Raw genomic sequence first — 17723 nt, 5'->3', positions numbered from 1 at the left:
GGAAATGGAGATTGAGGAAGGTTCGGGAAGGTCTTTTAGCGTTTCTGGGTGGTAGGTCTATTAAATCAGACATGTATGCAGGGGCTTCTCCGTGAATGATTTTATAGACTAAGGTGCATACTTTGAAAGTGATGCGTTCTTTCTTAGACGGAGCAGGTTCAGAGGAAGCTGAAAGATCTGGTATAATTGAAAAAGACTAAAACAAATTAAGGGGGTTGTTTGCTAAAGCTTAGCTTTGAGTTTTCTGCAGCAGGGCCCATTTTATTCCTATGGGCCCTGAGGCAGATTACTTGAGCTAAGCTTAAGTAAACAAATCCCTAAATATGTAACCTTTCCAGTGGAGCAGTGCTGGTGTTATGGCAGGGGTGTAGCCAGACAACAGATTTTGGGTGGGCTTAGGCAAGAAGTGGGTGTGCACCAAGTGTTTCCCCCCCTCCCCCCCCCATATCTCAGCTGGTGGGAAAACGCTTCTTTCCACCTTGCAGGCATGTGTTGAATACTGAGCATACGCAGGTGCTGGTATCGTGAACAGTAGCGTTTTCATTACCACCACGGGGAAGTCTTCAGCTGGCCAAACTTTGGATCCCCACCAGCTACCGTTAAACATGTGCTACTGTTAGGTGGGCCCGAGCCCTAAGTGGGTGGGCCCCGGCCCACTCAGGCCCACCTGCGGCTATGCCACTGTGTTATGGGCTCATTCCCTGCAACCAATGGTATGAAGTCTGGACTACGGAGCCCGTCAGTTCCGTGCTGGACCCTGTGATGTGCAGGCACACCCCCCAGCAAGGACAGACCTACCTGTGGGCAGCCCTTGACCCGCCTTCGCCCTTTCCGATATAACTAGCGTCATCTCCTTAGCGAGCTTTTTCTGCACCTCGTGAATCATGTGGCTCTCCAAGCTTTCCAGAATCTTCTGCAACTAGAATGACACAAGACGTACGTAAACCTCAGTCATTAGAGGTTATAATTAAATTAATTTGGCATTTGTAGTCTGGGTTTAAATAGAGTTAAGCACTTGAAGGTGGATTAAAAAATGAAAACCCATCAGCATATACCTCAAGGAAGTATTTTAATCAGTGGTGTGCTGGAGCAGGCTCTCACAGCCTCGCATGAGCCGGTTGTTAATTTTTTGAGAATTTTGGGAGCCGGTTGTTAAAGTAGGGCCCTCCATGGCTACTTTAACAACTGGCTCCCAAAATGTGGGCTTGGGCCCCCTGCTGAATTCTCTTTTACTTTGCTGGTGGGGATGCTGAGCCCTGCAAACTAAGTAAATAGACTACTGCTGCTCCCTGCTCCTTGTTTCCAGCTCTGGGCAGCAGGCTGGGACTTCTCGAGCATGTGAGAGAAGTTCCAGCATGCTGCTCAGAGCAAGACGGGAGTGGTGGCAGTCCATTTATTGGCTGCCAGCAAAGGTATGCCTAGCTTGCCCGCACAAAGGGAGGGAGGAGAGAGAGGCGTGTTGCTCCCCCACCCCACCCCACCCCGGCCGCCCCTGTCCCTTCCAACTGCAGAGCTGGCTACGTCCGGAGAAAGAGCCTGTTGTTAAAAGTTTACCAGCACACCCCTGATTTTAATCCAATATAACGGTACTAGTTAAATGACAAGCGATACAGAGTTGGTAAGAATGTATAAGAAACATCTGTGAGAGATGAGTTAGAATCTAGATAAGTCCCTGGAAACAACAACAAAATGCAGACAGATTTTAAAACACAAAAACTCTGAAGCTATTTCTCCAGCCATGAATTCAATTCACGTATTTGCTTGTGGGACAAACACATCATCATATATTTTTTAAATGATTATTTAACAGACCAATGCCCATGAAGTCCACACCCGTTTTCAGAAGGTTGAATAATATAAAATCAGGTTGGCCAGCTCAGTGGCCCCCAGTTGAATCCCCTAGTCAGGCCTTCTGCTCTCTGAGGCTTATTGGACTGCCCCTGGGGAAAGGGTGTTGGCCATTGCTTGACAGTGAACCCACAAATTCATGGTTCTGAAAGGAGTCTGGTGCATGGTTCCATAGTAAATTTAAAACAAATCGGAGAAAATTTTTTTTCACTCAACGCATAATTAAACTCTGGAATTTGTTGCCGGAGAACGTGGTGAAGGCGGTTAGCTTAGCAGAGTTTATAAAGGGGTTAGACGGTTTCCTAAAGGACAAGTCCATAAACCACTACTAAATGGACTTGGAAAAATCCAAATTTCCAGGAATAACATGTATAGTATGTTTGTACGTTTGGGAAGCTCGCCAGGTGCCCTTGGCCTGGATTGGCCGCTGTCGTGGACAGGATGCTGGGCTCGATGGACCCTTGGTCTTTTCCCAGTGTGGCATTACTTATGTACTTATGATGTGGCACATTGGTGGGGTGAGAAGGTATAAAATAGGGGGCAAATCCCATACAGCTGCAAATGTGGTCTCCCAGGCCTGCTTCTGACTGAGTTTGAGGTCCAAAGAAGCAGGTGGAAACTTCAAGGTCTTTGAAATAAAAGCACTCAGGAAACAAACCGAAAATCTAGTGCTGTCTGAACTCCATCTCTGAGGCTCCTGTGGACATTGCTTACCTGGCGACGCCTGATCTCCACTTCCGAAGCTCCTTGGGCTAGAAGTGCGAACTGAGCCCCTGATCCTAGTCTGTCAAAATCAACTTCTTGACCCATATGCCTTGCCATGGCTTTCATTGCAGGGTTCAGGATTTCAACTCTAGGGAGACACAGCACAGGACATACTCAGCGTGGAGAGTCACCAGCGCCCTTACACACTGCGCTAAGGCATTTTTAATATAGCCGAGCCTGTGTAGTCACTAGGGGCCTGATTTTATTACAGGGAACTTATGTGAGAAGTTAGAAGGGCTCTATTTCATATCAGAAACATAGGCAGGGAGGGTGTTTGATTAAGCCCCAGGCCTCCTTAAATACCTCCAGCTGTTCCCAGATGATGAGGAAGGACCTTAGCAAAGCGTAGGCTGTCACAGGATCATGTGGTACATAAGTATCTGTATGCCTTTATAAAACAGACTCCCCAAAGCAGCTCTAACAGTAAGCAAATGCAAATTTTGGCATGCGAAATGCATGATAGGGTTGAACCAAGCTACTACTACTACTTAACATTTCTAGAGCGCTACTAGGTTTACGCAGCACTGTACAGTTTAACAAAAAGGACAGTCCCTGCTCGAAAGAGCTTACAATCTAATGGGAGAAATGTCAAGTCTCAAGTGGGGGCAGTCTAGATTACCTGAATAGAGGTATGGTGGTTAGGTGCCGAAGGCGACATTGAAGAGGTGGGCTTTGAGCAAGGCTTTGAAGATGGGCAGGGAGGGGGCCTGGCGTATGGGTTCGGGGAGTTTGTTCCACGCATGGGGTGAGGCGAGGCAGAAAGGGTGGAGCCTGGAGTTGGTGGTGGTGGAGAAGGGTACTGAAAGGAGGGATTTGTCTTGAGAGCGGAGGTTACTGGTAGGAACGTAAGGGGAGATGAGGGTAGAGAGGTAAGGAGGGGCTACAGATCGAGTGCATTTGTAGGTTAGTAGTAGAAGCTTGAACTGTATGCGGTACATAATTGGAAGTCAGTGAAGTGACTTGAGGAGAGGGGTGATATGAGTATATCGGTCCAGGCGGAAGATAAGACGTGCAGCAGAGTTCTGAATGGACTGAAGGGGGGATAGATGGCTAAGTGGGAGGCCAGTGAGGAGTAGGTTGCAGCAGTACTCAAGGCGAGAGGTAATGAGAGAGTGAATGAGTGTTCAGGTGGTGTGCTCAGAGAGGAAGGGGCGAATTTTGCTAATGTTATAGAGGAAGAAGCGACAGGACTTGGCTGTCTGCTGGATATGAGCAGAGAAGGAGAGGGAGGAGTCGAAGATGACTCCGAGGTTGCGGGCGGATGAGACGGGGACGATGAGGGTGTTATCAACTGAGCTAGCTACTGGATGCTTAAAACTCACCTGTACAGTTCAACAAACTGCTTATAAAGAGGGAGGGTGTTGATGTCCTCAGTATGAAGCTTGATTCGGCCCCAGGCCTCCTTAAATACCTCCAGCTGTTCCCAGATGATGAGGAAGGACCTTAGCAAAGCGTAGGCTGTCACAGGATCATGGGGTACATAAGTATCTGCGGAAGGCTTCCTTTCTGGCCGGGGCCTCTCCATGCTTAGTTCAGCTTCTTCTGCAAGATTAGGCTGGAATTTGGGAGGGGAGCAGGAAAGTGGACATATTTCACTCTTTAAAGCAAAGAGCTTCAGGCCCTGTGCATACTTTGAAAAGACCCCCCCACCTCAATTAAAGTATGCTTTGCGTTCCAACACACATAAGCCCTTTAGAATTAGAAATAGGTGGGAAAATGTGGGATATAAATGTAACAAATAAATAAATAAATAATTATACAGATTGGTGGTACCCAATAATAACTTCCAATAATCCTCTACACCAATGTAAGGCCTGAGGGTGGTGACCCTTGAGACCTCTGGTGCAGTTCCCATTGTCTTTCTGGGTTTTTTTTCTGCTTTTCTGCCTCTCTGCCGAGGCTCAGGACCAGAGGCGTAGCCAGAAAATAGATTTTGGGTGGGCCTAGGCAAGAACTGGGTGGGCACCAAGTGTTCTCCCCACCCCCCAACCAAAAAAATATCTCAGCTGGTGAGAAAACGCTTCTTTCCACCTTGGCAGTCTGCAGCAGGCATGCGCTGAAAACTGAGCATGTGCAGGTGCCAGTAGCGTGGAGACTAGCATTTTTCTTACCATCAGAGGGAAGTCTTCAGCTGGTAGAGCTTGGGATCTCCACCAGCTACCACTAAATGTGTGCTACTGTTGGCTGGGCCTGAGCCCTAAGTGGGTGGGCCCTGGCCCACCAAGGCCCACCTGTGGCTACGCCACTGCTCAGGACAAAGGGAGAAGTGGATGGGGAGGGAGAGGGAGCTGGATGTTTGAAGGACAAGGCATTTCTCAATAGAGAAAGAGAATGCATTTTGAAATGCTCATAACCAAGAAGTCTCAAGGCAGGCTAGTGGGGATGAATGTCATTGGAACACACTGGTCAGCAGTATCATGGTAGGGGCGTAGCCAGACGTGGTATTTTGAGTGGACCTTGCTTAAGCTGGGTGAGCACAAAATGTTTTCCCACATCCTTCAACTCAATAAAATACCTGAGCTGACGGGTTTCTGAAGCCCCACCAGCTGAAGAGGGCTCCTTCCAGCAGCTGGAACAATCATGAACACTGCAGCCCATGGCCAGAATGCTCCCATGGCACTCTCTATATACTGCTACTGCTGCTTCCCCCCTCCCCCCACACATGCACAAAAACTGAGCATTCTCAGAAGGGTGGGCTGACGAGGTGGCGGGGCATACAGAAGTATTATCTTTGCTGCTCCCCATTGAAGAGAAATTGGCTCCCTATCTGTTTCCGCATACAGTTCAAACTCCTCTTATTGACCTATAAGTGCATTCACTCTGCAGCTCCTCAGTACCTCTCCACTCTCATCTCTCCCTACATTCCTCCACGGGAACTCCGTTCACTGGGTAAATCTCTCTTATCTGCACCCTTCTCCTCCACTGCTAACTCCAGACTCCGTTCCTTTTATCTTGCTGCACCATATGCCTGGAAAAGGGGGGAAAGGGAAATGGGACTTGATATACCACCTTTCTGAGGTTTTTGCAACTACATTCAAAGCGGTTTACATATATTCAGGTACTTATTTTGTACCAGGGGCAATGGAGGGTTAAGTGACTTGCCCAGAGTCACAAGGAGCTGCAGTGGGAATCGAACCCAGTTCCCCAGGATCAAAGTCCACTGCACTAACCACTAGGCTACTCCTCCACTCATTCCACCAATAAGAGCCAACCTCATCAGTGATGTCACAATGGCTTGATTGCCCGATACTTGGCTCACTTCTGATATTGTGATGTCATAAGGGAAAGGGGGAAAGGGAAATGGGACTTGATATACCGCCTTTCTGAGGTTTTTGCAACTACATTCAAAATGGTTTACATATATTCAGGTACTTAATTTGTACCAGGGGCAATGGAGGGTTAAGTGACTTGCCCAGAGTCACAAGGAGCTGCAGTGGGAATCGAACCCAGTTCCCCAGGATCAAAGTCCACTGCACTAACCACTAGGCTACTCCTCCACTCATTCCACCAATAAGAGCCAACCTCATCAGTGATGTCACAATGGCTTGATTGCCCGATACTTGGCTCACTTCTGATATTGTGATGTCATAAGGGAAATGGGACTTGACATAATGCCTTTCTGTGGTTTTTGCAACTACATTCAAAGCTGTTTACATAGTACGTACAGGTGCTTATTTGTACCAGGGGCAATGGAGGGTTAAGTGACTTGCCCAGAGTCACAAGGAGCTGCAGTGGGAAGCGAACCCAGTTCCCCAGGATCAAAGTCCACTGCACTAACCACTAGGCTACGCCTCCACTCATTCCACCAATAAGAGCCAACCTCATCAGTGATGTCACAATGGCTTGATTGCCCGATACTTGGCTCACTTCTGATATTGTGATGTCATAAGGGAAAGGGGGAAAGGGAAATGGGACTTGATATACCGCCTTTCTGAGGTTTTTGCAACTACATTCAAAATGGTTTAAATATATTCAGGTACTTAATTTGTACCAGGGGCAATGGAGGGTTAAGTGACTTGCCCAGAGTCACAAGGAGCTGCAGTGGGAATCGAACCCAGTTCCCCAGGATCAAAGTCCACTGCACTAACCACTAGGCTACTCCTCCACTCATTCCACCAATAAGAGCCAACCTCATCAGTGATGTCACAATGGCTTGATTGCCCGATACTTGGCTGACTTCTGATATTGTGATGTCATAAGGGAAAGGGGGAAATGGGACTTGATATACTGCCTTTCTGAGGTTTTTGCAACTACATTCAAAGTGGTTTACATATATTCAGGTACTTATTTTGTACCAGGGGCAATGGAGGGTTAATTGACAGAGTCACAAGGAGCTGCAGTGGGAATCGAACCCATTTCCCCAAGATCAAAGTCTGCTGCACTAACCACTAGGCTACTCCAAGAGTTGTTTCAACACAAAGGTGTTGAGCTGCAACCCCATAATAAATTCAGAGCTAATGAAAGACAGCTTCATTTGCAATAATCTAAGGAAGGGCACTGCTGTGACAAAAATCCATCATGAAACTTTTGCATTAAAACAAGGGTAGTACATGGGTCAGGTGAAAAGTCTGTGAGCAGAGCTTCCTACGCCCTTTAACCCGGGATATGACTTGCCAGGAATTTACCTGTTTGCCCTTGGACAGCGTGGTGTTCTGACCGTCCCTGTCTTCCGGACAGAAGGAGATAAGCTCATGACCTCCCTGCAGAACGTCCTCCATGAGCAGCTGCACTCCGACCAGCTCCCCGTGAGCTACGCTTCGCTCCTGGTCACTGAGGTCACACAGGCACAGCTGAAAGTGAAGGGAGAGAGTACTGTGAAGTTGAGGGATTACTCAGCCATTCATAACTGAACCGGGACACAGGGCCGTCGGGGGGGGGGGGGGGGGCAGGGGGGGGACAAAATTCCCCTGGCCAGGGCCTCCAAGGGGGGCCCGGCGCCACAGTCCCCTCCACCTGCCCCCCTCTGTCCACCACCGGACCCGCCCCCCTGAATTAAAATCATAGCGCCTCACCTCGACCTCGCTCTATGTGAAAGAAGCGCAGCAGTGGCAGTCTGCAGATCGCCTCCCTTCGGGCCTTCCTTCCCTGTGTCCCGCCCTCGCGGAAACGGAAAGATACATCAGTCGAGGGCGGGACACAGGGAGGGAAGGCCAGAAGGGAGGCAATCTGCGACTGCCGCTTCGAATGCAGGGGGCCCAGAGCCGAGGAGGCAGGCAGGTGAGACCGGGGACTGCAGCAGCGTGGGGAGCGGCGGGGGGCGGAGGCAGGGCGGCCTTGCCCCGGGCCCAGCCTAGTCTCTCAGCGCCCTGGTAATTAGCCTCTAACTTTCAAAGTCATCGCTTGCCTCACTTAAATATTTTTATTCAGATTGTTATTAAATACAATGCCATATATGTGGCTTCTCCCAAAGTCCCGATAGAGCAGCCCTGAATAGAAGGTTAGAGCCACAGACATGGACACAGATGGCAGTAGGTAAGGAGCTCAGGGTGATTAACCATTACCTGCATATCATGGTCTATGGAGTGGAGGCTGCTGATAGTGAGGGGAAAGAACCCTCCATCTGCCAGGATGGTTCTCCATGGAAACAGCATAAAGGCCTGAAACAAAATCCACAGACACAAGGGCATTAAACATCCCGGATCCACGGAGGATACCTGCAGACTACGAGATAACTGTGGATATTATCATGAAACTCAGCCCTGTGGCTAATTTTACTGACAATAGGAGGCTCAGAAATAGGGTTACCATATGGCTCCAGAAAAAGGAGGATGGATTGAGCTCAATCCATCCTCTTTTTTCTGGAGCCATATGGTAACCCTACTCAGAAGCAAATGTTGGAGTTACCACACTTTGCCTCTGTCCCTACAATTTGGGGTTGCTGGTTCCAGAGAAGTGGCTGCTCCCCCAAATGGACTTCCGACAGAGCCGGCGCCTATTTTTCACGCAATCTGTCACATTTAAAATATGCGCCGTCGGCTCTCCGCTTCCCCCCCACCCCCTCTCACACCTTCAACCCGGCTACGCTACTGACTGGTTCTCTTCCTCGACTTGCAGTCCAGTCCCTACACTGCAGGGTTTGCCTGGGCAGAATTTGGGCCACTGACTGTGGGGGGTAAATGTAGCAGCCTGAGGAATCCAACAGGACGGTCTGATGCCCTGAATCCTCAGTGTTTCCACGTTAATTCACCAATAAATAGAATAAAACTCTCTGGCTGAACTTTATTTTTAGGGACCACTAAAAAGTCAACGAAGTGGGTGTGGAATGAATTAGAGCAATAATCTAAAAAAAAAACAAAAATGACCCAATCTAGAGGCAAACAAGTAGCTGTGAGAATGAAGCACTTTAGCACTACAGGAAGGAAAAAGCCTACAGGCAGATGATCAAAAGCTCCACGCTGTTCCAAACAGCGCTCTAAAATAGCACTGGAACAGCGCGAGGCGCTATTAGACCTATGATCAGAGATAATGCATGCTAATTTAAGCAGCGCAATTATCTCTGATGATGGGGTAGAAGTGCGGGAGAATTGTGCCTGAGCATGTGCTCAGCACAATCCTCCGGCACTTGTTTGACAGGTCTGGGCTGGAGACCAATGAAAACAGAAAGACGCCCATCTTTAAGTCGGAAGATGGACGTCCTCAACTGTCCTGTTGCAGGGACGGCCAAATTTCAAGGGGGTGTCGGAGGTATAGCGACGGGGCAGTTGAGGACGTCCAAAATTTGGACAGTTCAGTGACGGGGCAGTTAAGGACGTCCAAATATTGGACATTTCTGCAATGGGCAGTTAAGGACGTCCAAAATTGGATGTTTCTATGAGAAAGATGTCCCTCTATGTTAAATTGTACAGCGCTGCGTAACCCTAGTAGCGCTTTAGAAATGTTAAGTAGTAGTAGTAGTAGTCTCGTGTTCCTCTAGATGCAATCCGGTTGGTCTCCAGCCCCCACTAACCCCCCCCCCCCCCCCCCCCCCCAGCATTCCACCAATGTCCTTGGTGGCCCAGTGGGCCGCGGGTAAATCTCTCTAGCGGCGTTTCTCCACCCCCTACCTGCAGTTGGAGGAGGGAGGTGGCCTCCCTCTTCTTCCATTGGCGCCGCCTGCAAAATGGCGGCACCCAGCCCTGCCCATTGCATCCTGGGAAGCGCTGGTTGGGGCTTCACACCATATAAGGGAAATGAATAGGTTTAGCATGCATTTTCACGCTACTTGCCCTGTTTTGCATGCATTTGCATGCTAGTTACGTTCAGAGCCTGCAAGTGCGTTGTTTCACACGCTCGGGGGCTCTGATCATGGGGCGGTAGCAAACACAGGTGCTAGTATGGTGCTAAAAGCCTCTAGTGCCTGCATTTGCTTCTGATCATCGGCTCATCAGGAAAGCCTGGGATAAGCTCAGAAGATCATTAACGGAATGTGAGTTGTGAAGCTAGATTTTGCAGTGTAGCAGTTGAGGGGGGGCAATGAACAGGCAAGGTGAGCTGTGCAGTCTCTCTCTGCCCTCCTCCTCTGTTTCTAACAGTGGAGTAGCCAGGGGTGGGTTTCACTTCAGTCCCACCCAGTGGCGATAGACATTGTTAGCGTAGCTGAAGAGATCTTTCTGGAGTTCCCCGAGCATTCTCATCCCCGCGGCAGTCAGCAGTGCGTTTCCAGCCACCGACACTAGCACTGCCGCCCCCTCTCCCTGCACGTGCTCAGCTCAACCAGCATCCCTCGTGCATGCATGCATGGGGGTGCCAAATGAACTGAGCATGTGCGGGAGGTGGGGGGAGTGCCGGCGTCAGCAGCTGGATAGGCGCTGCTGACTGCCGCGAGGATGAGACTGTTCAGCGGACTCCAGAAAGATCTCTTTAGTTGGCAGGACTTGGGGATCCCCGCCAGCCAAGGTATTCATCCTTACTGCTTTGGGTATTGAGGGGTTGACAGAGAGGAAATGCGAGGGCCATGCCCACCCAGTCCACCCCCAGGCCCACCCAAAAACTGAGGTCTGGCTACGCTAGTGGTTTCTAGGTTTACTACCTGCCAGGGGCATAGCCAGACAGCAGATTTTGGGTGGGCCTAGGCAAGAAGTGGGTGGACACTAAGTGTTCTCCCCCCCCCCCCCCTCCACACCAAAAAAAATATCTCAGCTGGCGGGAAAATGCTCTTCTCCACCTTGACAGTCTGCAGCCGGCATGCGCAGGTGCCAGTATCATGAACAGCAGCGTTTTTGTTACCATCAGTTGGCAGAGCTTGGGATCCCCAACAGCTACCACTAAACGTGTGCTACTGTTGGGGGGCCTGAGCCCTAACTGGGTAGGCTCCGGCCCACCCAGGCCCACCTGTGGCTACACCACTGCATGCTTTCCCTATGAAGCACTCACCCTGTGACTCTGTGGCTCCAGTGGCTGTGGAAGGGGAAGTTGAGAGGCCATGGCGCTCCTAGTCACAGCATCACTCAAAGGGGGCAGTCCGTGGTACACGCTGTCCGTAGTCCTCTGATATGCTGTGATGTTTCCCGCAGACAGGAAAGCTTCTCTAGAACAAGGAAACAAGCTATGAAGTTGTAATGAAAAGTTATATAGTAGCTTTAAAAGCAATGTTTTAAATGAAAAACATCCATAAATCTTAAATTCACCAAAACAATGATGATGTTTTACATGAAGTAACTTTCACCTCAGACCTCAGCGGTACACAAATTCAGGAGGGAAACCTATCTCTCCCAAGCACTCACTTGTCGAAGTGTGGCCTGAAAGCGGAACCACCTGCACCAGTTGAGGCGGCCCTGAAGCGTGGGAAGATTCCAATATGGCGGCAGTTCCCGCCGCTGAAGAGCCCGCCTGCAGTAAAGAGTCTGCTCCGGACAATCCAGAACTGCTCTGCTTCACCGCTAAGTCAAGCGCCCCTCACCACATAGCAGACTGTGCCCAGGCACCTCTATCCTACTACTACTACTTAGCATTTCTAGAGCGCAACTAGGGTTACGCAGCGCTGTACAAATTAATAACTAAGGACGGTCCCTGCTCAGAAGAGCTTACAATCTAAAGGACGAAATGTCAAGTTGGGGCAGTCTAGATTTCCTGAGTAGAGGTGTTGTGATTAAGTGCCGAAGGCGACATTGAAGAGGTGGGCTTTGAGCAATGATTTGAAGATGGGTAGGGAGGCGGCCTGGCATATGGGCTCAGGGAGTCCACCTCCTGCTAAGGGCATGCCCCGTTTTGAGTTGCACACTAGAAGATTTGCGTGTGAATCTTTTTTAGAACAGCGCTTAGCAAGATGAGTGCGCAAGTCCAAATTGTTGGTGCCCAATTAGTGCTAATTGTCTCCTTAGCCAATGTAAATACACATGAATCTCAGAACTGCGCATTATTTATAGAATTCCCCTGATATCTTAATCTTCTTTAAGGTGCACGTGCAAGATGGAGACATGCCCATGCTCCGCCCACGTGTGCCCTTTTACAGTTACATGCTAAGGCACTTACATGTACACCACCGATTTACAGAACTGCCCCTTTGCGGGGTTAATTTTATGTAAAATTTGAACATGCATAAAAGTAAATCAACTTTCCACTCATTAATCTGAAGACTTTATGTGGATAAAGTATATTTAATATGGATTCCCTATGCACATAACATTTTACTAATCAAAACCGGAAAGCAAATGCGCATCCCTGAGCTCTAACACACACCAGCAAAAGCTGCACCTTATTCAGGTCTAAGCACATAACATGAGCTGAAGTGTCTCACTGAAGCTGCCTATCCCACAGCGGCACACTCACGAGCACGAGCGGCAGTGCAAGAGCTTGGCTGCACACATCTCTGCGGAACTCTTAGAACAGCCGAGTATGGACAGCACGGTAAAGAGAGCCCTGCTCTGGCCCAAAGTCAGTGAAACCTGCTCCCCCCCCCCCCTCCGATAGCTGAAGAACTGGCACACAGCACGGTTTGTTTGTTTTTTAAACTCTGTATTTTAGCCCGGTTGCTGCAGGCTGTTTAAGGCACTCACGGCTCTTACACAGCAGCCGAGGCACACAGCTGTCCACTCCAACTAGAGGACAGAGCAGGGGGAGGGACCCAGCCACCTGGGTGCAACCCCCCATGGGGCCCCATCGGACCCACAACCCAGAAGCACTCCAAGGCACCAGGTACAGGGAAATATATTCGACTCTCCTAGAATGCCTGTTTTTTAAAAAATTCCTCAAAGGAGAGATGCAAGAAAGAACTAGAAACCTAGAACACCCAAAGTACCCCACTGGGCCTGCCAGGCTGCACGTCTACCCTCTGCTGGAGACTGAGGAATACTGGCTGGCTGGGTTTCTGCTCAGGATAGACATACAGTATCCAAACTCAGGTGTTCTCAGTCTCCCTCTGCTGGCAGGCTTGCATAACCCAAGCATCTTCACCAGTCTGGAGGGTTGCTGAGGAAGTTATTTTGTTCCTGGACCGATAACGAAATAAAGTAAAAGTGAGGCTTAAAACCCTACAGCCTGGCGATCCAAGATGGCGGCGTAGTAAGACGCACGGAAAGCAGCTCTGAGCCCGATTCGGCAAAAAAATACTTCTATAGCAGAATGCCACATACAAAACGAAAAGGGGTAACGCGGGTAGTTCCCCCACCTACCTCGACTCCCACGGTGCCTTTGTCGGGTATCGGGCGCTTTTTCGTGCCAGTCTCCCATTCAATAGGAGATACGGAGCCTTTAGCAGGGTTCTCTGGGGAAGCGGAGGCCCTGCAAGAAGAAATATCTCTTTCTCCACCTGCAATTGAGAAACCTCCATGCCCGGCGTCTACGACGGAGCCCGAGGAGCAGGGACGCCCTACCGGAAGTGTTGCGGGCGAAACTGTTTGCGTGGGGCGGGAAACGTCGGGGAAGTCGCCGAAAGCAGAAGAAAGATCAATAGGAACATCGAAGGAGGTAAATCTGGCAATGATATGGACTATGCTGAATAAAATGGATGTGACACTACAACAAACATCAGGAGAAGTGAGTGCTTTTGAAAAAAAAATTCCAAGAATTGAATTTTAAAGTTGACCAGTTAAAAACAGATTTTGCTGAAAAAGTAATTGATCTTCAGAATAAAGCAGACTCTTTTCAAGAATTTAAATTTGGTTTGGTTAAAGACAATGCAGATATTCGAAGAAAGTTGGAACAAATTGAGAACTTTAACAGAAGATTAAATTTGCGTCTGTTGTATTTCCCCAAACTCCCGGGGATTAATCCTTATGACTTGTTTAAAAGATACTTAAATGAAGTCTTAAAAATGCCCCTGGAAGCGATGCCGCCAGTAAATAAGATTTACTATATTCCTAATCCCAGAGGAGAGAAAGGGAAAAAACAAGACGAATTACAAGCTAATTTAGACCTCGAAAATATTTCAGCAATACTAGAATCTACAGTGGACGAAAAAGCAGAGCGGTCAACTTTGATAGTTTCTTTCGTTTTTGAACAGGACTTGAATAATATTATGAGACTTTATTTTAAAAATTTACAAACTTCTTTTGGTGGGGTAAAAGTACAAATCTTCCCTGATGTTACAAAATCGACCCAGCAAAGAAGGAAAGCCTTCTTAGCATTGAAAGTAAGAACTTTAGAGATAGGCGGGTTGTTCTTTCTCGCATACCCGTGTAAATGTTTAGTTAGGCTGGGTCAGGTTAAATATACCTTTTATTCACCAGAAAGTCTTAAATCATTTCTAGATTCTAAGCAATTGTAAACAATTTAAGTAAATGGGAGTATTATGCCACCAAGTTTCTTTTGTATATAGCAATGAAAAATTCTTCCCTAACTCTGATTGCCTCATGAATTTAAATGGGGTCTAAGGAAGCATGACTATTCTGTTTGATAAGATTCTGGAAAGTATGTTAATATTTTCTCTTGCTTATTGTTTATATGAAGAGTTATAATACTTTGATTAACTAATTATTGCTGTATTTCAAAACAAGTGTATTCTTGTTAAAAGTGAAAATTAATAAACAAATTGAAATATAAAAAAAAAAACCCTACAGCCTACCTGATCAAGCCTGGCCCCGGCTTGCATCTATTCCAGCTCAGTGAAAAAACTTTTGCTTGCGGCCCTGGTTCGGGTTCTGACCCGAAGAGCTGGCTGGTGCCAAGAACTTTGTGGTGAGACCAGGGTTATATGGGGATAGGTAAAACAAAGGCCACCGTAGAAACGAATAAATCCAAGGCATTTGTTCGTGGGAGGGGCCAGGATTCGTAGTGCACTGGTCTCCCTCACATGCCAGGACACCAACCGGGCACCCTAGGGGGCACTTTTACAAAAACAAAAAAAAAAAGGTAAAACAGCTCCCAGGTGCATTGAGCCCCTTGTGTGTTGAGCCCCCCAAATCCCCCTCAAAACCCACTGCCCACAAGTCTACACCATTACTATAGCCCTAAGGGGTGAAGGGGGGCACCTACATGTGGGTACAGTGGGTTTGGGGGGGTTGGACGACTAAGCATTAAGCAGTACAATAGTAACAGGTAGGGGGGGGATGGGCCCCCACTGAGGGGCGCCCCGCCGCACCATGCTTACCTCGCCCTCCCGCGTCCCAACTGCCCGCCCTCTTCTCCCCCCAAGATCCCTTTTAAATTTACCTCTGTCCGGCAGCGAAGGCGCGCCACAGCGTCAGTGAAGGAGGTGGCGCTCCCGACGTCTCTACTAGTCTTCCCCCTTCGCTCAGAGTTCCGCCTTCTTCTGACGTCAAGGAAATGACGTCAGAAGAAGGCGGGACATTGAGCGAAGGGAAGACTAGTAGATACGTCGGGAGCGCCGCCTCCTTCACTGACGCTGTGGCGCGCCTTCGCTGCCGGACGGAGGTAAATGTAAAAGGGATCTTGGGGGGGAGAAGAGGGTGGGCAGTTGGGACATGGGAGCGGGAGGGCAGCGATCATTTTCATGGAGGGGAGGGGGGGCGCGCGCCAACTGTTCGTCTGCGGGGGACGGGGGCACCAACTAATCTCCTGCAGGGGGGCAGCACAGACCCTTGGCACGGCCCTGGGTACTGGGGTGGGGGATTGGCTCTTTGTCTCTTACCTAATCGAATGTCTGACTGCTATGCTGAACTGCAGGAGCATCACATCTCTTCGAAGGAGCAGGAATTCAGCTACTCTCTTGGGATCCTGTGGGTTTGTGACGCTGTCGATCAACCTCTGAATCTCAACAAGCTCAGCTCCTGGAATCAAAGAAGACAGTCAAAAGGAATGGAAAGAAAAAACATGAAGAGTCCAATATTCAGGCAGTAGCAATCAGTGTTTTGCTGACCGCCGCTGGCATTAAACAGGGAAATTCAATGCCAGCACTATGCCCAGGCACTGGTGTTGAATTTCTGGGTTTCTGGAGATGGCTAACACATAGCCAGTTAAGTGCCATATTCAGCATCTGCCCCTGCCCCCACCTTCCCAGTACTGGTGATAAAGGGCTCCAAACTCCTGACTCCCAATCTGGCCAGACTCGTATTTTGGTGCCTCACCTAGTCCATAGGTTGAGCTGGCCCTGTGTGGTCCTATTTATGTGGTTAACATATGTGGAAGAGTGGCCTAGTAGTTAGAGCATTGGTCTTGAAATCCAGAAGTGGCCAGTTCAAATCCCACTGCTGCTCCTTGTGATCTTGGGCAAGTCACTTAACCCTCCATTGCCTCCGGTACAAACTTAGATTTGAGCCCTCCTGGGACAGAGAAATATCCAGAGTACCTGAATGTAATTCATCTTGAGCTACTACTGAAAAAGGTGTGAGCAAAATCTAAATTAATAAATAAATAAACCTGACTGTTTAAGTGCTGAATATTGGCATTAACTGGCCAAGTGCCAACTCTACTCTGGAACATCCCAAAATAGCTGGTTCTCAGTTCGATGCTAACCTACTTATCATTTCTATAGCGCTACTAGACGTATGCACACTTGAACATGAAGAGACAGTCCCTGCTCGACAGAGCTTACAAACACTGAAGACACCAAGAATGAGCGTCTTTGCCAGAGGGTCCAATTGCACCAGCTACAGCGCTTAAAGCCACTGGGAACCTTTGATAACATGGAAGGGAAAATAGCTGTGGCCAAATCAAACGGCTCAATGGTGACGGAAAAGAGGGGTAAGCACCAGAAAAATACAGCCCGACCGGAGCTCAGGCCTAAGTGGCCTACAGAGCGTGGTAAAAACAATTTAAAAGTAGGGGGAAACCAAACTAAAACTATACAAGGAAGGGAGAGGAACATTTTCTAAAGAAAATAAAACAAAAATCAGGGTACAAAAACAAACAAACAAACAAGAAACAATACTCAAACACCAGACGCTGTGAGGACAATCACATTCTGTGGTAGTCTCGCGCTCTCGCTGCTGGCAGGAAGGCACTGACACATGTGAAAATATGGTCTGCACGTCCTTGAAGAAAACACCCTACCCAAATTCTGGTTCTGCCTTCACTTCTGGGTTCTGCTGGCAGTTTAACTGGCGAGATGTAACCAGGCTTGTAACTCTGACCCAAGCTTTGGAAAGGACTTTATATTAGTTATGAGGGGAGCCTACTTGGATGGTTGGGGGGGGGCTTCTATTTGTGAGCTTGGGAAAGGGAGAGGGAAGGAGGGGGCTCAGGGGAACTCTTTACCTTGCCTGATATCTGGGTCCTGGCTGAATATCAGCCGTGCCCATAAGTTCTGGCGTCCTGGCCACCCAAAATTATCCCCCGAAATTCAGTGCTGGTGACCGGACATGGCCTGGCACTGAATATCGGGGGATGATTTAGCCGGTGAAGATCAGCGTTTAATAAAACGCTGACCGTCACAGGTTGAATATTGGGGGGGGGGGGGGGGGGCTAATATTTACAGGTATGATACCAATTACGTATTTTTACAGGATCATTCTTGAGGTGTGAAAAGGAAAGGGATCATGACTGGTTCCATTTTTATTACAAAAAAACTAGTAAAAAAGGCCCGTTTCTGACACAAATGAAACGGGCGCTAGCAAGGTTTTCCTCGGAGTGTGTATGGTTGAGAGAGTGTGTGAGAGAGAGAGAGAGAGTGAATGTGCGTGTGTGTGTGTGTGTGAGAGAGAGAGAGAGAATGAGTCTGGGTGCGAGTGTGTGTGTGTGAGAATGACAGTGTGTGCAAGTGCGTATGTGAGACACAGTGTGAGAGAGAGAGTGTG

At 48.6% G+C, this 17723-nt stretch overlaps 1 protein-coding gene across 1 annotated transcript in view; it reads right to left on the bottom strand.

Moving 5' to 3' along the window:
- LOC115465264 overlaps nt 1-17723 on the bottom strand; it is a 166635-nt gene that overhangs the window by 53510 nt on the left and 95402 nt on the right. The window contains exons 22-28 of the mRNA XM_030195666.1: nt 15620-15758; nt 10966-11119; nt 8115-8210; nt 7239-7403; nt 3936-4168; nt 2563-2701; nt 799-919 (exon numbers count right to left, since the gene is read on the bottom strand). Of these exons, the coding sequence (XP_030051526.1) occupies nt 799-919; nt 2563-2701; nt 3936-4168; nt 7239-7403; nt 8115-8210; nt 10966-11119; nt 15620-15758 (1047 nt within the window). The remainder of the gene's footprint in view (nt 1-798; nt 920-2562; nt 2702-3935; nt 4169-7238; nt 7404-8114; nt 8211-10965; nt 11120-15619; nt 15759-17723) is intronic.

This window comes from Microcaecilia unicolor, chromosome 3, assembly GCF_901765095.1.
Source record: "Microcaecilia unicolor chromosome 3, aMicUni1.1, whole genome shotgun sequence".
Classification (NCBI taxonomy): Eukaryota; Metazoa; Chordata; class Amphibia; order Gymnophiona; family Siphonopidae; genus Microcaecilia; species Microcaecilia unicolor.
Note: the sequence above shows the minus strand (reverse complement) of the source record. Positions and strands in the feature narration are given on the sequence as shown.